The 21,449-nt window shown below is 39.6% G+C and overlaps 1 protein-coding gene across 1 annotated transcript; it reads right to left on the bottom strand.

The window, feature by feature from the left end:
• Positions 1–15,131: 15,131 nt before the first annotated feature.
• On the bottom strand, positions 15,132–17,826 carry LOC122087223 (expansin-A6-like). The gene is made up of 3 exons (XM_042656282.1): positions 17,570–17,826; positions 16,575–16,893; positions 15,132–15,838 (listed from the first exon to the last, which is right to left on the bottom strand). Exons 1-3 carry the CDS (start codon positions 17,715–17,717, stop codon positions 15,529–15,531), a joined length of 777 nt encoding a protein of 258 aa, XP_042512216.1. The 5' UTR covers positions 17,718–17,826; the 3' UTR covers positions 15,132–15,528.
• Positions 17,827–21,449: the final 3,623 nt, after the last annotated feature.

Raw genomic sequence — 21,449 nt, forward strand, 5'->3', positions numbered from 1 at the left:
GTTGTATTTCTCCCACACTCCCATTACCCTTCAGACAGTATTTTCATTGACCCACGTGGTGGCACAAGAGCAGGTCGAATGGTCGGTGCCTAGTATATATTTGTGTTGCCCTACCACTTACATCGGGTGAAAAAATATTGTGTTGCCTTGCCAATTGAGATGCTCGCATATTGTCTTATTGGTTGCACACGTGCCAATCCTCATGTATTGAATGAGAACAGGGAATATTCACATACGTGAATGTACGTGAACGACTTTGGTCCATGGATGACATATATTTTCTGTCTCCTCATTTAATATATGTCATATTCATAGATCAAGATAGCTCATGTACGTGAATATTCACTTTCCTCCTCATGTATCACATGCCAAGACAAGAATAGAGGATGAAAAATCCTTAGAATAGATGGCTTGGAATCAGCCATGGATATGTTGTAATTGCATCAGATGATATACAAATCCATAGCATTGTAGTAATTCTTCTTCTTAAATCAAAGATAAACATAATTTGAGTTGAGTAGTATCAGAATGATACTATCCTTAATATTTTTAAACGCCCTAATTATGCAACGGGGTTGGCCAGTGTGTTTATACTTCCAAGATAAAACAACTCCCAATCACATAAGATGCACCCCAATATGTGATTATACAGGAAGTCCAAAGACTATACTCATTATTAGACACAAAAAGACTTGGAAGAACATAATATAGAGTGGAATAACAAAAACCCTTGCTAAAAATCCCTTGTCCAATTTTCAGATCATCTATAAAATATAAAACAATACACATTTGCACATATAGGTATATCTGTTCATATACAGATGTGTCTGTATGTGTACAAACGTCTTTGTACACATACTTGTATGTGTATAAGCGCCCTCATACACATACAAGTGTGTCTGAACACCCCTATATAGGTGTAGACCACACCTACACCTACACCCACACCCACACCCACACCCTTCATTGGCACAAGAAATATTTTGAAACTTTGACAATAAATCCAACAAAAGATGGCATTTCCAAATTATTTTATTGGTTGCATCTGTTTTATTCTCCGTAGTTGGCTTTTAGACGCCAATAAACAGAAGCCTTATAAAACTAACCAAATTAACAAGCGTTTTAAAACAACAGAATCCGGATCCGTAATGGTGGAATCGGAATGGAATTGGTTCAAAGAAGTGTCAGGAATTGGGTAGAATCGGCCAGCATATGCCCTAAACTTCGAAAACCAGTGTGAATTGACCAATAAGATTGACGTGGTTGGATGATCAACAGATTAAGATGAAGGAATTTGCAGGTGGATATGGATGTATGGACTTTCCATGGAAAGGTCGTTGAATTATGGTCCACTGACTACTGGTGGTGGTGGTGGTGAAAGTTTTAACAGAGGAACTTCTTCTTCATCTGTCGGATTTGGGTATTCTCATTGTCGGGTAAGATCTAAGTGGGTTCATTTGGGAAAATGGGTTGGCATCCTCCAAACGTTGGCTTGTTTTTGAAAAGGAAAAAAAAGAGGAAACGAGAAGCATATGTGTACATATATACAAGAGGAATGGGATAGAACCCTGTCGTATGGAACCAAGGGAGAGAATCGAATCAAGCGGAAGATTTGATATAATTCAATTTTGACCGTAAGAACCAAGACAAGAGAATAGGATCGAAGAGATAGAACTTGGCCAGGTTGAGCCAGGATGTCAGTGGCAAATCGGCCCAACTCAAACTACACCTCCATTATTTAATGGGCCGGAGGTCATCAACCCAATGTAACGCATTTATAATAGGGATGGTTTTGTGCAGCTGCCCTTTTAGAATTCTCCTGTGATTTCTTTCTTCGAAATTAAATGGAATGTTAGAATAGATAGACGATATAGCTATAGTTATCATAAATTTTAAGAAATCATATCAATGGAGGATGTTATGGCGTGGTTGAAATGGATTTAGTAATCCACCAGGTCTGACCCAATGCCCGAACTCAGCACAATAATTAGCTCATTTTATAATTGGGCTGTCAAGATCAACCCAATAACCGCATTTTTACTAATTGGGGCCCCGGGGGCCAGGGGTCGGGCTGTCACCTGGGTTTCTCTGTGCTGGTTGAAATTCGCTACCCTAAAATATTCACGTTATATGTCATTATGTCCTTAACTTTTTTTTATCCATATGAAAAGGTTGGAAAACAAAATTTTCTGGTGAAATAGGAATTTTCACTGTAAAATATAAAAAATAACAAAATTACATCAAGAAAAACTCATAATAAAAATATCATTTGTTTCAATGTGAAATGAGGCTGCATCACTCTCTAGGTTAAATATGAAGCAACATGGATGGCCCACATTAAGGCCTCCAAAAGGCTTCCATATGTAAAATGACTGGTTACAATCAAATATGCCAAACCATGACTCTCTTTTGTCACTGCTTTGTCTTAAATTGATGGATAATATTATTACAGGTTTCTCTCTCCCAGGATTTTATTTTAGTAAAGGAACAGATTATTTATAAGCCCTTCACGATATTTTATCATTGGACGAGAGAATGTTATCAAATAATGTGCATACACATTAGTTTAAAATATCCTGCATATCTTTATACAATGGGTTCCTCTCTTTTTATCACCCAAAAATTAGAGATGGGCATCTAATATAAAAGTTGCAGCCAGTGCGCTATGCGCTGGATTTACCTTTGTCAATCAATACTACATCAATAAAAATACATTCTAATCTCTACGAACGGATGAATTATAGGGAAATTATACATCCAGAGAAAGCCTATGTTTGCTCTTTAATAGTAACAGTGTCATATAACGGAATATTATGAAAAAAGCCTTAACGTGCCATACCCATAACAGGGCATTTTTGTACAAGTAAAATTTCTTGTTTTCACCATACTAACCTTCTCTTCCTATAAATTAACCACCCTCTCTTTCCCTCGTCCTCTCTATCTTCCCTTCGTAGTTCCTCCGCTTCTGTTAGTAGTGAGAAAAAGAGTTGGAAGATCTCTTATTTTATCTTTTATCTGTGTGGGAGTGATCAATCAATCTACACCAGTAATGTCGGGTGTTTGGTTGTTCAACAAGAAGAGAGTGGTTCAACTGTTGACGAACCCGACCAGAGAGGCGTTTGAGTTCAAAGACACGGTGGGTCAACCGGGAATGGAGACTGCACCCGGTACCCGCCTCCGGTCCCTGGTGTATGCACCAAGAACCAGGTGATCAAGTCGCACGCAGAGCTGGAGGAGCATCTGCTTGAGCTCGGATGGAAACGGTACAACACCGGGCAGCTAAACGACCTGATCCAGTACCACCGTTCCGATGATACGGTGCATCTCATTTCTCTTCCCAACAACTTTGCAAAACTCAAGTCTATGCACCTCTACGACATCGCCGTCAAGAACCAGTCCTTCTTTGAGGTCCGTGATTGCACGAAACAGTAAAGATATGGATCACATGTAGCATAGACGTTACCATGCACCCATGCATGTTGATGTGTCAATCAGTCCATCCAGGTTAAGGGATTAATTGCTAATTTGCGCCGGTGGGGGTCTATTAGTGTAACCATAGCGCTTCCTTCCTTCCTTCCTTCCTTCTTTCCTTTTGTTGCTGTTGTCGTGTCTTTACTGGTTAGAGTACCTGGGAATAAGTGGAGGCTTCTGCTCTTGGCCTTTCCTCTGAAAGCTAGTCTATGATGAGTCTCGATCAATAAACAGTGTGTGTGATGTTATGTTACCTCCTTACTGGGTTACTTCACGTCTCTCTCTCTCTCTCTCTCTCTCTCTCTCTCTGTGATGAAGTACTTAGTTCAGTTAGAGGAGGTAATGTTATCTTCTTAGTTTTGTTGGGGTACCTGTGCATGTTACTTTCTGTGGGAGATGGTGTATGCATTTCTATTTTCTTGCTAATGAGCCGTTTGGTTGCAGTGTTATCGAGACGTCTCCGAATGCCTAAATGGCAAGCTGGATACTTTAATATTTATGAGTAATACAACACTATAACGCTGGTACAGGTACATGTCAGTGCACGAGCCTATGGAAGGCCCATGAAAGCATTTTCAACGCGGAACAGAATAGTTCCCATTGGCGCACGCATAGTGAAGGGTTGAAATCTGTCTTGGGGAAAAAGTTGAGGACATCGCTGATGTAACATAAACTAGCAATCTTTGTGTCCATCTCTCTCATACCTCATACCTCATACCTCATACCCCATACCCCCATGGCCCATTGGTGCCAAGTGCCAACGGCTAGCGTATCATCTAGCAGCGGTGAACCTTAAGTGAACGGGTATGGTATCATGGTAGTCAAATTAGGCATCCAATCTTGAAATTTTCTAACACAGAAAACTGTCAGGTTTTTTATGACCCTTAAAGGCCCATAAGTGTGGATCTTGGCCATGCACGAAGATTAGTATTGGACCATGGACCATGCCCGAGGATTTGTTCCTTCGTGTAAGTTTTATTGCGGTATTGAATCTCAATCATCTACCTCTAGCTTAAGGGTGTTCAATGGATTAAACGGTGTGATTTGGTTCCATTTGATTATAGTTTTTCAGATCAAATCATCCGGGAATCAATTTCTGAACGATTTCAAATAGTGAATGGTTTTATCGAAGGGAACCACGATTTTGGCATAAAGGGCTCTGCTCGGTTTCAGTAAACAATTACAATTTAGTTTTGACACCCTTGTCTCTATTGGTATGGGTACGTCTACACTTATAATTAGATGATGACGTGTATATATATATATAAGAAGAAGAAGAAGATGATGATGATGATGATGATGATGATACACCTTTAATTGTTGAATAAGAACGATAAATGTAATTACCCGACCGTATTTGCAGATACTCGTTACCGATATCAGTCAGGTCTAAAGTACTAATACATTGCTTTTTCATATATGGATCATTTTATCCTCTCACGTGCTGATACCCAAGGGAGTTGATCAGTTTGGTTTCAGTTAGATTTGGTTCAAGAATACAAAATGCAAATACCATAATTGAATAGAGAATATGAACACATTTTCAAAATCAAAACCGAACGAACTTGATCTACTTTTGGTCCCACATTAGGTGTTTGGGATACCTTTTCACATCTTTACTCGAATGAAAAAACGTTATTCATTAGGATCCCAAATCAATTGAAGGACCGAGTTTTCCTAAAGTCATTCATTTACCGTAGCCCATCGTGGACCCAGACAATAAAGGGAGGGAGGGGTTCCCCCATCATTCAACCACAGGTGAAGAAAAACTTTGTTGTTGATAAAAAAAAAATTCTAACTGAGTTGTGACTATCTATCAAAGTATCACGAGGAAATGATATCTAACTATCTAAAGTCACAAGTGCCATAACCTATCAGTATATCATGTATTAAAATCATATTAACCCAAGCAGGTAGCGCAGTTGTTGAGCAATAAAGTTGGTACGAGCCGTAAACTCGGACATCCTGAGTTTGACTCCCACTGGTGCCATTCACTGCTTTCAACGAAAGTTGAATGGTTCTCATTCAACCCCGGCATGACCAAGGGTTAGGGGTTGTGGGGTCAGTATGGGCCTACGGGACTAGTCAGGCCTTCGGCTTGGATATCCATCGTTAGCAAAAAAAAAAAATATGTATTGAAACCATATTTTTGTACTTCATCCTTAGTTGGTATAGTTTTTATTAATTTTTGGAGAGGAAATCTTCCAACCAACTTCATCCAAAAAAGCCAACCTTGAGCAATATCATGATTGAAGATATGAATAGATTAGAGTTGAATGTTCAATTCAGAATTACGTAAGTTTATTTCTGTTTTGTTTATTCAATTACACAAACATGGACTAGATGTAGGTAGCATTGTGGACCTATAGCTTTGGATATATTGTCAAAATTTATTATGAGACTTAATCACCTTAACCAAGATATTAAGGTTTGCCTATGGTCACCAACAAAGCCCACAACCATCGTATGGTCACCAACAAATACTGTTCATGTTTGCATACACAATATTTAAACTTGCACGCTTTCAGTAAATGAAGTAGGAGATCGTCTTATTTGAGCACTTCACATAGTAGCTGTATTAGGATGTCAATATAGAATAGTCATCATAGTTTCCATTAGCATAGAACAGGAGAATTCTAGCACTCAAAACTTGTAATAAACCCAATAACTCCAGCATTTTGATCAAAACTTGTTGTGAACCTAATAGTACTCTTGGACAGAAGAAGTTTTCCACCTGTATTGATCTATGTAAGGCTAAAAAATATATTATTAAATTCTCAAAAGCCAGCAATCCAGATAAATCTAACAAATTTAACAAAAACTTAGAAGAGAGAGCTTCCCCAACACCAACCTCCAATTGAACATTATAAAAATTTGGAAGACAATCCAAAACATTTGCATTAATAGGATAAAATAAAACAGAAATTTCAAAATTCAAATAACAAAAACATAAGAAGTACAAAATAGGAATAGAATTCCCTATCTTCCCCAAACCCCTTTTCTCTCTACCAAGAAATTGGGGTGAACCAAATGGGAAGAGACAGAGTAATGCGAATTACAAAAATAAATGCTGTTATCTTCTATGTTACAGTTTGTTTCCTTTGGATAAGGAAATAACTCAACCACTATAAGATCATATTTGATATTGATGGCATACAATTTTCCATCATAAAAAATAACGTCTTCAATGCGTCATCTCCTGGTCTACAGAAGGCTAAACTGTGTATATAATAAATCGCTACCACTATACAATTATCCAAATTGTTATTTTCAGTAGCAGTAGAGAACAATATAGCCTTCCATATGCAGTATGGGCTCTTTTCTGTAAATGTATTTATAAGAAAAACACTTATCGTATTACCCAAACTAACTCATAATGATGATCCTCAACTGAGAGGAAGAGGGAAACATCAACCATGGGAGTTGATGACGAAGATGAAATTGTGGTGATTTCTTGGCACTAATGCAATCGATTGCCAGGACCTGCAAACTGCAGTAAGACGATGGAAGCCCACCAAGTCTAACTTGCTTAAAATCAGAATCATGATATCCTCTGGGAGTATTCTCATCGAAAAGTTCTTCAATCGTTTTCTATTGTTAGTGTATGTAGTTGAGCATCTGGGAACAATAGTATTTCAACCCTCCACGCTAACTTATTCGATATAACCACAGATATCTGGTAGTTTCAAACCTGTGTGAAATCGCTTACGGTAAATATACCGAAAGAACAAAACCCTAAATCTGTACTGTAATAACAAAAATCCGAAACAACAAAACCTAAAATTCCACATCCATCGATTCGTTTCTAATTACATCTAAACAGATAAAACTTTTGAATGGAAGAGAGAAAACGAGGAAAAACGATAATTTCGAGTACCTGTAACGACTGATCTTCAATAGAAGAATATTGAAGCACTCAACCCCCACCCCAGTAGGTTAATTCTCCCTCCTCGGCTTGATCCGATCTGCCTTGCTTCTAACTTTCAAACTTTGCCCTTCCCCACGTCCCTAGGGTAGTATATACGTTTCGTTTCTCAAATTTTTATGGGGTAGAGTTTCCTTTCTCAATTACAAGTTGGGTTTCATTTTTATTTATTGGGAAATTTAGTATCACTGGCTATATTTACTAAAATTTCTTTATTTTTTACTTTTTTTTTTTTTTATTGATACTCCCTGCTTTTTTATTTTTACATCTTTTTCTCTCTTGCTTTTTTAAAATATCTAGATTACCCCTCATTTTCACCTGTAACCTATTACACCTTTTTAAAATTGACTGGCTCAAAATATTGGTTTGAACCAAACCACTTACTTTAGTTAAACAAAATAAACAAGGGTTCTAATGTTGCTTTGTTGGTTGAAACTCAAACTCCTCTATTTTATCTTTTTTGAATTTTTTTTTTAAATACATTAATATTGAGTCACTTAAAGATAGATATTGTTTTTTTTTTTTTGTTTTTTTTTATTTCTTACCTCATCAAATCATCAAGGATATTGTTTATTTATTATTATTTTTTTTCATCATACATCATAGCAAGTTTTAGCAATTTATTTCTTTTGTCCGTATTGGATTGATATCGATCTTAATCGATACTAATTCGGATGAGTAATCTCAATGTTACATTCCATGTTAAGGTTGCGACACATGGTTTTAGGGATAAAAAAATAAAAAATAAAAAAATGCAATACCCGATTGGACTTTGAACGGATCAATATGATAAACTTTTCAAAATCATTAGCTTTACTCCTGATCTTCCATAGCAGAGCAAACTCCCAAATCAAAGTAAAGTAAAGGAAGATTTTTTTTTTTTTTTTTTTAAACCTTCCATTATCATAATATCCACATCTCTCATTAACATATATATATATATATATATATAGAGAGAGAGAGAGAGAGAGAGAGAGAGAGAGAGAGAAGCAAAATAGGTAAAACTACCCAAACCCCATTAACGCAGACAAAGATAGAGACCGAGACTGCAAGAAAAGCAAAATTGGTTAAACTAGATTCCAAACCCCATTAACATAGAGAGAGAGAGAGAGAGAGAGAGAGAGAGCCTTGAGTTGTCTTCCCGCCTTGCCGAGAATGAAATTTGAAGGAGAAGAGGTCTTCTTCTAAACCAAGAAAGGATCGAAGCTTCTGTTTTACTTTTTTGTAATTGACTCCTTGTTTTGCTAAAGTAAGTGATTTGGTTCAAACCAATATTTTGAACCAGTTAATTTTAAAAAGGTGTAATTGATTACAAGTGAAAAGAAGGGATAATTTAGATATTTTAAAAGAACAAGAGTGAAAGAGATGTAAAAATAAAAAAACACGGGAGTATCATTAAAAAGTAAAAGATAAAAGAGTGATAGTATAAATTTCTCTTATTTTTTATTTTTTTTTATAGAAAAAGTAGGGGATTGCCACGATTTCACACTTCTAGACTGATTCTTACCATTCCACCAAAAAAAATAAAAAAAACTGATTTTAACTTTTCCGTTACAAAGCAAGCCTTGTTGCCGGCTAGCTACGTGCCTCACAGCTCTCTCCCGGCTGTGAATCGCAAATACGAATCGTTGACCAGTGGTTGACCTGGATTATGTTTAAAATTCCGTATTGGAGGGATCCGGAGTTTACCGCGGCAAGAATGGATTTGACTCCTTTTCAACGATTGACGCGATCGTCTTTCAACAATGGCTCACAAAACGACATTTGAATAAATTTAAATCCAAGGGTCGTGAATAATCAACCCATTTGATTCTCAAAGAATGAAATACTGGACCACTCCACCCTGATCTAGGTAGGGAAAAACCCAAACCCGAAGGATCCACTTCTTCTCTCTACCTATTTTGATTTCAATCTCTTCCTCTTCACATAGACCAAAGAAGAGAATGAAAACAAAATCGAGAGTAAGGGAGAAGGAGAATCAAATCATGATAGTTTTCTATACCTAAGCCTTGCAAAGGATTTCAAATGGGTTTTCCTTCCCCACGACTTCAAACCGAATCCCTTCCCTGCAAAGATTCTACTTTTACCCAAAAAAGAAGCCTCTACTGAATATGTCTTTTCCCTTGTTTATACTGAGATGAATTGATAAAACCAAAGATCTATGAAAATATATGTTATATCGCCTATTTACATGGCCAACTCCTTCAGATCGTCTTCTCAAGGATTCTAATTGTAGAAACGCAACCATAAAACAATGCAGAAGATAATGGGAAAACAAAACAAACAATGCACACGGATTTTATGAGGTTCAGCAAGGTTGCCTACATCCCCGGTGAGATGAGATCCTGCTTCACTATCAATGGAGAATAGGGTTACAGCGCTCGTCCTCACACCTCTCAGTATTGCTTGCATTACAGAGAAAGAAACCATCGCTACAAATATATAGCGAAAAAACCCTAATCCGGATTAAACTACAATTGCCCTCAAATAAAAAATTCGAGCAGGGGGCTGCACCCCCCTACACCCCCTACTATGCAGGGGCGCCTCCTGCCCCCCTTGCAACCCCCACGGCCTGCTAACCGGCTAGCTGGACTGCCGTCCTGCCTGTCTAAGTGCTGCATCAATACTCCCTGGATTAAACTGCGACGGAATACAAGACATCATACACCAACACTAATCTGATTTCAGTGATTGCGGGGATGCTCTCGAGGATTATTCGCTGTCAGCTCAGCAAATTTGATCACTAGCTCAACAAATCTTATCGCTTAGAGCTTTCCTAACAAATGAGATAATACCTAAACTCTCTTGATTATTTGTTTTTGAAGAAATTTGACTTAGGCATCAGAGGGTCCCCTGTTGGGTTTAGGCATTGGCGGGTCCCCATTGGGCCAGCCCGACTCTTCTTTGTCTGTTCTTTTATGCAGATCTAGCATGAAACATCAAGTCTTAGAAGAAAGATCACCCGATCAATTTTTACTGCAGCAATGGTATAAGGACAACAAAACCGTTCTTCACCTATAGATGAGAGGTCTCATCGATACAACAAATCCTTCCAGTCTTCCCTAATGATGGGTCTTATGCGTTAGTTTTGGGTCTGGTGAAAGGCCTCATTGAGGCCCAATTGGTACGACCACGGATTTGGCTTTTGCTATCTTCAACTGGGTCTTGCCTAAGCCCAGTTTCGGAATCATGGATCAAGGTGCCAGTATTGGCATTGAAATTGGATATATTGGCGATACTTGATACACATATGATATTGACACAGATTGGGAATGTTCGCAAAAAAGTGAATTATTCCTTAATTTATGCCCGATATGTCATATCGTACTGGTATTGGTATCAGCAGTTACCGGTACCAATAACGATACCTATAACCTGTATCGGAATGGAAGGCCATAGCAACTTTCATTAATTTGCGGCTCACATCAATTTTAGATAGGCCCAATTTTCAATAAGTGTGAGGTTAAGAGGCCATCAAAACTTTCATGACCCAACAACCTAAGCCCAGAAAAAGCCCCACGATATTTTGACAAGATTGGCTTTGTATTGGGCTACGCCTTCCTGAGCCCAGATGCTTACATCCGTGCGCTGAAAATCCCTAGATCAGATCGTTAAACAACATATATCTGTAACATGAAGGTTTACAGTTCGATCTCGGGCCGGATTAATCTGGGCTTAAGCTGGCCCTGCCTAAATTTCAACCTTATTGCAAGTTTTTAATCTTTAGTGTATGAATTCCGGACTGGATTTCGACCCCAGGTTTAGTGCAAACCTAGTGACCCAATCTTGATTCCTGGTTGGAATCGTTAGGATCTGATCCGCTACCGATTTTGAATTTTAAGACCATGACTGTGGGTGCACAAGTTATGAATGGGGTCTTTGATTGAGATCGTCTGTAGCACTACATGTCTTGCAGCGCACACCCAACAACCAGGAGTGCCTTGGGCTTCGTGTTTGAGTGTTCCTAGTCATTGAATGTGTGCTACACGCCCTGTAGCCCTACAGAAGAATCTGATCCAGCTATCGATTTCAAATTTTAAGTTATCGGTCTATGAAGTAGGATTGAGATCGTCTGTAGCGCTACACGCCTTACACATCCAATGACCAGGAGTGCCTTGAATTGTGTGCCTTAGTGTTATTGATTGTTAGATGTGTGCTACATGACCTGTAGCCTGAGGATTCCTATCCCTATGAAGTAAGAATTGGTTCACTGGTAGGGATCAAATTCACAAGTGAAGACTTAAGTCATCAAGGGAATCAGGTCCAAATAATATACTACTTGCTAACTTTTTATCTATCTAAAAGAATAATCCCATCCATATACGTCTTTAATCTGAACAAAGTGAAGTTCATTGAATCTTTTATGATAATTTTTTATTTTTTAATTATTATTAAAAAAAAAAAAAAAAAAGAAGAAGAAGAAGAAGAAGAAGAAGATAGAGAGAGAGCAAAGGGTAGGGGTCTTGATATTTGATCAATCTTCATCAGTAATCTGACTTTGAAAATTGTGGTCATCTAGGTTTATGAAATTCTTCATCTGGACCATTTCCTTGTAAGATTCCGAGAAGAGTCTTAGTGGTGAATGTGTCGGCGGAAGACCTTTGGTAGTTTCAAGGTAGTTATTGAAAAGGTAAGCCATTGGCATTTGTTCACATTCTTCTCCCGTTCTGTAACTATCTTTAATTTAACAATCCTTCCAAGAACTAGAGATTCTACTTGGAAAAAGAAGGATAGAAAACGAGAGTTTCTATTTTTATTTTATAATAAGAGGATAATATAAAGTACTAAAATAAGTTCTACTACTCTTTCACTCTATTTTTTTCTCTTTCTATTTGCGGAAAGAGAGAAGTAGAGAGAAAAGAAACAGACCAAGTCCTCATATTCAAGTGGACGATAAGATAGAAAAGAGATAGATTCATGTATAAGATGAGGGGGCCAAGTGGGGTGGGTGGTTCATTCTTGTGTTTCACCTTCCATGTTTGTATGCCATAGAGAGCATCTATCTTGTGATGGGTCCTACCTTAGACTCAACTTTGCTTTGTTTATCTACCGAAAGTATGGGTCCAAGTCTCCAAGACATGGTTGGATAAGGTCAAAATACCATTCTTTCTCTACAAACTGACAAAACTTTGGAATTTTTATCCTCTCTTTCTCTCCAATCTCTACTTTAGAATTTATCAATTTATCACCTCTCTCTCTCTCTCTCATGTTTTACTATCTTATTAAGGATATTTTGGTATATCAAATTTCAAGTATATTAACAGACAACCTTTAAGGAGTAACTCATTCAGCAAGAGATCATGACTCAAGAAACAGGTCCGAACTTTGACTATTCTTCCACCCCTTGTGGCCATCCATACAAGGTTCTATATGTTCCTTTCTTCCACCCCTCAGGTTTTATCAAAAAAAAGTGGGCTAAGGATTTCGATATCATGGGGGACTAAGGTAATCACAAGCAAGATTTTAAAACTCGGGATTAGTTTTAGTTGATATTGATCTAAATTGAACTGAATTTGACCGATTTCCCTTTACTAAGAAAGCACGAAAAATTTTTAAATCATTTTACACTAATTCATTACCAATGGATTGGTATCTGTGCAATCCTAATCAATGCAAACTGATTTTTAAGACTTCAAACACAAGTCAACACTGGACTGAATGGGGGATTTTTTTCTACACCCTCTATCATAATGAATTGTGAGTGTGGTTCAGGTTCATGTACGAGAGTGGTTCTTATACAATCTGATCCACACAAGAAAAAGTCAAAACTCATAAAAGAGCCGATGCGCTCTCATGAGTTGTTGGGTCTACACTGACTCAATCTATCTCTCCACATATAAAATGTTATGAATCCATCTCCTGCCCTTTTATTGCATGGTGCAGTTTCCACCCTAATGTTGTGGGAAACGTTTTTTGATACGGACCATTTAAAACAGCCAATGGAAGGTGGAACGTTCATATTAATTACATTCTTACCTAAATAAGTCAGCTATGTCAATGGTGTACATGTTTTGAAGAGTAAGTTGCAGGTACGTACGTGATCGGTAAAAAGGAAGATGGCTCCCCCTCGCAGTGATATGGTGGGATTTAAGCAACAAAGGTTGATCATTCCCTGTTCCTCACAAGGCGTTAACCGTACGCTTTTTTATATGGTTTTACTGTAAGTGTTTGCCAACTAACATCTACTTCACCTCAGTACTCAGTACTTGACATTTTTAATAATTTGCTTTTAAGGGTTGTGGGGAAGAAGGTTTGGTTATTTTTCCACTCAAATGATGACATTCCACCTTCTTCTTCTTCACATTTGGAGGTGCATGTTCATCTTAATTAAATTTTTTTTTTTTAATGTACTATTACCACTACTACCCCTGGATTTAAATCTACAGACCCACACGAGATATTAATCATGAGTTGACTCGGTTGTTGAGATGCGAAATCAAAATATTCTCTGAAGTTAAACCTCTAGCAGCAATTCGACCCCTTGAAACCTTCTGATAAACCTTGAATTATATATGATTTTTTTCTTTTTTCTGGTAAACCTTGAATTATATTTGATTAGGGTTTGGGATGTGTCTCTTTTAACTTTGAAACGGTTCCGGTTCCGGTTCCAGTTCCAGTTCCAACAGTTCTTAATTGGTCTATTGATTTTGGAATTGTTGGGAACCTAGACCAAACCTTGTCTGTGCCAATAAACAAATGGGTTCTAAAAATTATATCTAAAACTCACCAATAAGTTAATGGGTGGACTGATTCCAGTTCTTAATAGGTTGATTTCAATTCGATTCTACTTTATGGTCCTACATTAACACCCGCGATGTAATTGATATTGCTATTTGCGTCATCTTTGGTCTAACATAGGAGATTCCCCCTACAATGTAAACTTGAGGAACTCTCTCATTTTTTCATGTCCAAAAATCTAAACATTTTTTACAATTGAGTTTTCTTCTGGCCCATCAAAAATATACTACAATAAGGGGGAGATACACTATGCTTTTCTTCATTGAATGGTGAAGGAAAACTGTCCTATTTTCTCCTACAGCGTTAAATCACTTTTAAGACTAAAATAAGGAATATAAAAAAAAGTTTACAACTTTTGTTGACAACCGTTTGTTTCAATTTTTTTAGGTATCAATGCACATATAAATTTGTATAGTTGGCTTTTGGACATGGGCGTCCAAACAGCTGAGAACCAATGCATTAGAATTGTTAACATAATCGGTGGCCTGACCCTTTCATTGGACTGAAACAGAGTAATTGGACCTTCTACTACAAGGGAAGGAGTTAATTATTCTAAGAATCAGAACCTCAAATCACAATGGCTGAACAGATTCTCTCTTCAACTGGAAACTTAAAACCACTAACACATTCCAAGTAATCTAGGGAAAGGGGTATTTGGTCACTGGTAATTGTGAACGGGAGGAAAAAAGATCCGTCAACAGTCATAGTCAGAGTCCTACATGAAGTAGTGCGAAAAAACGTATGGGCACCGACTTAAAGCAGATATGGGTTGTCAACCCTAATTTTTATCCGGGTCGGATTGGAAATCCAGATTTTTTCTCTTTATTTTTTATTTTTTTATTTTTTTTATTTTTTATTTTTTATCCCTAATCGACACACCCAAACTAGGAGGCTCGGTCATTTTAATGGAAATTTAAATGCCAAACAAACCAACCATCTCAAATAAAAGTAGTAATAATTCATCCAACGGTAAGAGAAAGCATTAAAGGACATTACATTTTACCACATAAATATCATATATTATATTTCTGTCTATAAAGAAAGATTAAAATATATGCAAGCTGCGGGCTATATTTTTTTTCCCACTTGCAGCCACTTCAGCCACACTGCAGTTTTCGTTACACAAATTTTCCCACTTCCAAATTTCACACCTTTTCCCACCCCTTTCCCTTCTTACTAAGTAAAATTAGAAGAAATAAAAAAAAGTTCCCAAACAGACTGTCATAAGTCATGACTCTCATACCACCCACACAAAGAAGCAAACACTCCCTCCCCTTTTAAGAAAAAACAAGGCATCTAAAATGGCGCCACCAAAGAAGTAACGAAAGACCAGGTTTAAGGCGGGAAGTTTCAAAAATAGAAAAAGGAAATGGTAAGCGAGATGATGAAGATGATCAGACTCTGAAATTCTTTCCCATGAATGTCTGACCGAACTGCCAGTTGGCAGGGGCGATGTTCCAGGAAGTGGAGGTCCGACGGTCGCTGCCGGTAACCCGAAAAGATAGGGCTTGACCATCCAAAGGCGCGTTGGATTGCCAGTTCTGGCCCCAGTTTCTGCTCATTGGCATCCACCCTGTCCTTGTACCCTTCACGCTTACCTTTACTATGTCCCCTGCTCCCGCAACGTTAGTGATCAACACCAAGTTGAAGTATCTGAAACCGTTGATGGTGAATCTTATTCCTCCCCTCTTCCTGCATGGCACCCTGCGTAATACACACGCATTCCACTTTATCAGTTAACTGAGACCGTAATTCCCGCCCCGTGATTACGGGCCAAGAAAAAAGTCCAAGACTGCCTTGGGTACCGTGCTTCTGCGTATTTACACGAGAGCGCTATGGACTGGTTTAGAGCTTTAAATCAGAATCCTTTTACGCATTGATGAATGAGAACCCACCAATGGGCCCCACTAAAGTAGCCTACGTTTCTGATTTACTACCACAGGAATACAATAATAATAATAATAAAGTTGCCAAACATGCGCATGGGAAAGTGCATCTCCGGGTTTTCTTCCTGAGTGAATAATCAGAGTCTGACGGTAAAATCCCCCACATGTTAAATGACTGAAACACCCTTGGATACGACCAGTCCGTATATGTCGGTATAATGACTTTATTACCCCGGTTTTCCGTAAGTATTCTAAGGCGAAAAGCCAAGAAGGCGGTTTTCGATGGGGCCGTTTCATTCATCCTCACTCCTCCGAATTAAGGGAATAGTACAAACCCCACCGAAAGTAGAAGGATAAAAGCGAGAATGTCCGTCCCAACCAACCCCGAAAAAGGGCAGTTACAGAAGGGGACACCGAGAGTCATTAATAGAGAAGATTATGGGCTTTAGAGTCAACTTGGGTCCCATCCAGTGGACGTACAGTGGCCAGAAAAGCAAGAAACGGGGTAAGTCACCCACAAGCGTCAGAACAAGGCGAATTAAAAGGGCTTTCACCTGCGAAAGGCGACGGGGACGATTCCGGCACGGTATTCGGCTATCTTGAGGAACATGGGCATGGCGAGGTCGAAGTGTGGGCGAGGAGGGTTACACCATCCACCGTTGTCGCTTGGGAGAGCAGAGTTAGGTGGGCATAAGTTGGTCGCAGTTATCAAGATGGAGGGACTGCCTGAGTGACACCATTTGGGGTCATCGGCACACTTAATCTCGAAGCACGCACCGCAGCTAAATCCATCGTTGAAGAGGGCTGTGCTCAATGCCGCGGTGTTCACACCGTATCCTTGACTGTAGAGGTTTCCGTACCCACATGCTCCACCTGCACACACACAGCGAACGAACATGAGCCCATGGTTTGATGCAGAGAATACATTAGGTAGTTAGGTTAGTCAATTAATTGCCCTGTAATTGGCGTAGAAGGAGGCTTGTGGGAAAGGCTTGATAAAGAACTTCATCACTGAAGCAGAGAAGGGTTTTAGGAATTGGATTCAGCCCCGTACACTCGACATATTTTCGGAGGAAATGCAGGATATCTAGAGCAAAAACGAAGTTACCGGTAAGAAATCATAGCTTAGTTATGAGGGTTCATAAATGGGGGTATCGACAGGGATTTCCCACGGTTGGAAACAGGGGAAGATGTTCCTGGTCGCCAGTAGAACGCACCGAAAAATTTTAACCACTAAAGGCCAGGAGATTTCGGTGCTGCACTTAGAGACTCGATTTCCGAGAATCAGAACAAAAAACAAGGCCGGCAATGTGAAGAATCGGTGAATAGTCGGAAACAGAGGACCAGAAATGTGAAAAATATGCCGGAAAAAAAAGTGGACAGAAATCTGAAGAGATCCCAGGAAATGTGTGCCTAGAGAGTTACTAAAAATAGCGTAGCAGAGAATAGGGACGGGAAATCTGAAGATACGCCGGAAAGCGCGTGACCAACAGAGGAAGAATAATGTACATAAGAAACAGTAAAGTTTACGCTTGTTTCTCTCACATACCCATAGTTCCAGAGGCGTCATTGCCGCCGTAGAAAGTAGCATGGGCATTCTGCCATGGCCCGCCTCCGAAAACTCCGGGAATGCGTGCATCGACGAGCACTAAGTAAGAGAGAAGTGAAACTACACAAACGACGCTTATTAAGGACATTTCTATTTCACCACCGGCACTCCGAGCAAGGCAGCGAGAGGAAGAGAGAAGCGGAGAATCTGAGAGCTTGAGAAAAATGTGGTGAAGCGGAAGAAAGGAGGGGGTCTACTTATGGTGGATGGGGTGAGGACTGAGGACTACAACAGAGGCAGGGGTAAGAGACGGAATTATGATACTGCAATTAATGCTTATGTGGCAATCCTGTCACCAACCAAAGCGTCATTTTATTCGTCCCTTTAAATCACAAAGAAATTAGTTTTTAAAAATATTATTTGATTTCGAATTTATTTCAATATCATTTGGACCGAAATACCCCTAGGGTTTTGGTTTTACTAAGAGATTAACATCGCACGTTATATTAGGAAAGCAAGGGTTTTATTTTTGGAAAAGTGCATATAAGGAGGGGAGTACTATCAAGGAAATCATTTTTCATTATTTTAAAGAAAAATAATAATAATACACGGTGAGAGAAATAATGACCAGCTAAATCCTACACGTGGCTGGCCTACATGAAACATCAAGGGGATTGACTCTCCAGGTTACGGGTCTCAATCCCAAGCTCACATTGATCATTTAAAGACCGGTCCTGCCTGTGTCGATTATTAAACATGTTGGGCTGAGTTTGGTCAGTTTATAAAATAGGTAATACACGGTTCAAGAGGGTAAGCTCGATAGGCACTCGATCCGTCAGACTATGTACAAGCTCGACTCGGCCTGACATGTTTAGCCTGACCATTTATATGTATATTTTGATTCGGATAGAATAGGTATGTATTGATGTTTTTATCGATTATTGAATATAATTACTCATAGTATATTTTTTAAATTGTTGATGATTTAGTAAAATATATTAAAGTATCCTAAATTTAACACAATTAAAGATGGTTTAAGGCATGATTATAACCAATTAGCCCAGTTAGAAGAAGCCTGGTTAAAGTCTAGAACCCGATCGAGCCCGACTCATTCCTTAAATAGGTAGGTCATGGTCTAAGCGTATAGGCCTAGTCGGGTCCAACCCGATCGATTGACATCCCTACACCAGCTCACCCATCAACATGTCGGACCCTCCAGGTTGCCCATTGACATGTCTAACACTCCAAGTTGCCCATTGACATGTCTAATACGATCCTGACAATTGCAAGACAATCTTGAGAGTCGTGGCACGATCCCAAGGAACTTGCGCAGACAGCTTAGCAAATCTTCCCACCAGCTCAGCAAGCCTTATCCTTAAAGCACAAATAAGCAATATCTCTAAGAGATTACTTGCTTTATCTGGACTCTTCTATGAGATTCATTCGATCTTTAACTCACCGACCCATGAACTAGTTTCCTAATAAAACTATCCCAAGGGATCTCCTACTAAAGACGATCACTTGCCAATCCTGGGATTCTTCACCAGTCAACCTAATGAGGGTAAAAATGCCACTCCCTTGGGTCATCCTTGGCCGAGCAAACCCCTTGACTTATCCTTAGCCAAGCCAACCCTTTGGATCTCCTCCCTAAGGAGTCTGATCAGATCCTGGCGATTGCGGGGACAATTTCGATGATCACTCATTGCCAGCTCAGCAGATCTTATCACTAGCTCAGCAAATCTTATCGCTATGAAATATCATCACAAATAAGGTAACAGTTATCTAATAGGACTCTTCCAAGAGTTATCCTAATAAGAGTGACCTACTTACCAAATAAGACTCTTCTCAATTGCCCATTTTCATTCACTACCTACAAATATAAAGGTAAGCCTCCAAAAAGGGGGATTGATCATTTCATAATAAACTCTCTTGAGTATCTGTTAAAGAAATCTTATTTAGGCATTGAAGGGTCCCTCGTCGGGTCATCCCAGCTCTCCTTTATCAGCTTTTCTACGCAAGTCTAGCGTGGAGTACCAATTCTTGCAAGGAAGATCACCCGGTCAATTTTTACCGCAATAGACTGGCGCCGTATGTGGGAAATGACATTAGCAAGCTACAACACCAACATCTCATGAAGCGAGGATGAACAAGTCATGGAACTAGCTGTGACAGTAGTCGAATAATCAATTGTGGCCTATTCTTGAACATCTGAACAAGGTTATCGGTGTGATGATCACCTCATCCATAACAATGAGATCGAGCTGAGCATAATAAAAGGGCAAAGGTGAGAATCACGATCCATAATGGGATAATCATTCCACCGAAGAAGAAAGGCCAACCTAAACTGATCGATAAAATATCTCATCCAAATGAAAGGATGAGCCAACATCAATGGACGGCAAAAGAAGACCTCATTCATGAGGAAATAAAGGCCAACCCAAACTGATCGGTAAAATATCTCATCCACATTGAAATGATGAGCCGACCCCCATGGTCGACAAAAGAATACCTCATTCATGAGAAAAGAAAGGCCGACCTGAACTAAGCTGTAAAAGAATATTTCATCCACGAGAAAAGTCCGAGCCTTGGCTTGGCACCCCAACCCCTTATGCATTAAGGCATCCAAGGCCGAGCCCCGGCTCGGTACCTCAAGCCCTCAGGCACTAAGGCACGCAAGCCATCACCTCAAGCCTTTAGGCATTAAGGCATGTAAGATCTAGCCTCAGCTTGACACCTTAAGCCCTTACGCATTAAGACACATAAGCCCGAGCCTCGGCTCGGCACCTCAAGCCCTTACGCACTAAGGTACACAAGCCTGGCTCGGCATCTCAAGACCTTACGCATTAAGGCACGCAAGCCCGAGCCTTGGCTTGGCACATCAAGCCCTTATGCACTAAAGCACGCAAGCCCGTGCCTTGGCTCGACACCTCAAGCCCTTAGGCATTAATGCACGCAAGTCTGAGCCCCAGCTTGGTACCTTAAGTCCTTACACATTAAGACACACAAGCCTGAGCCCCGGCTCGGCACCTCAAGACCTTACACGCTAAGGCACACAAGCCCGAGCCTCAACTGAACACCTCAAAATCGAGCCTCAGCTCGAACAAAGACCTTTCACACTAAAGCGGACAAGACCAAACCTCAGTTCGGCATCAAATACCTTACATTCTAAGGTAGGAAAGACCGAACCAATGGGTCTTTGGTGGTCAGCACTCAAAGGCCCAATTTCGAAGGTTGGTATGAAAAGACAACTATACAAAAATCAAAAGTAACAAATATGTCTTCACTAAATTGAAGATCCATAACCTGATCCGAGCACATAATCCTTGCTTACCGAACTCCTACCAGTTGACCTACGAACCATGACCTGCAAGAGTAAGGGACTTATGATGAGGGTAAAAATGCCACTCCCTTAGGTCATCCTTGGCTGGGCCGACCATCCAAGTCATCCCTGAGAAACCTGACCCCTTGAATCATCTTTGGCCGAGTCGACCATCTAGGTCATCCTTGGGAACCCGACCCCTTGGGTCATCCTTGGTCGAGCCGACCACCTAGGTCATCGCTGGGAAACTCGACCCCTTGGGTCATCATTGGCCGAGCTGACCCCTTGGATCGCCTCTCTAAGGAGTTTGATCCTATCCTACCGATTGTGGGGAAAATCTCAAGGATCACTTATTGCCAACTCAGCAGATCTTATCGTTAGCTTAACAATTCTTACCTTTAGGAGATGTCCTAACAAATAAGGAAACAATTACCTAATAGGATTGTTCCAAGAATTATCCTAACAAGAGTGAACTACTTGCCAAAATATGACTCTTCTCAACCGCCTCTCTTCATTCACTGCTTATAAATATCAAGATAAACCCCAAAAAAAGGGGATCGA

This window comes from Macadamia integrifolia, chromosome 8, assembly GCF_013358625.1.
Source record: "Macadamia integrifolia cultivar HAES 741 chromosome 8, SCU_Mint_v3, whole genome shotgun sequence".
Classification (NCBI taxonomy): domain Eukaryota; kingdom Viridiplantae; phylum Streptophyta; class Magnoliopsida; order Proteales; family Proteaceae; genus Macadamia; species Macadamia integrifolia.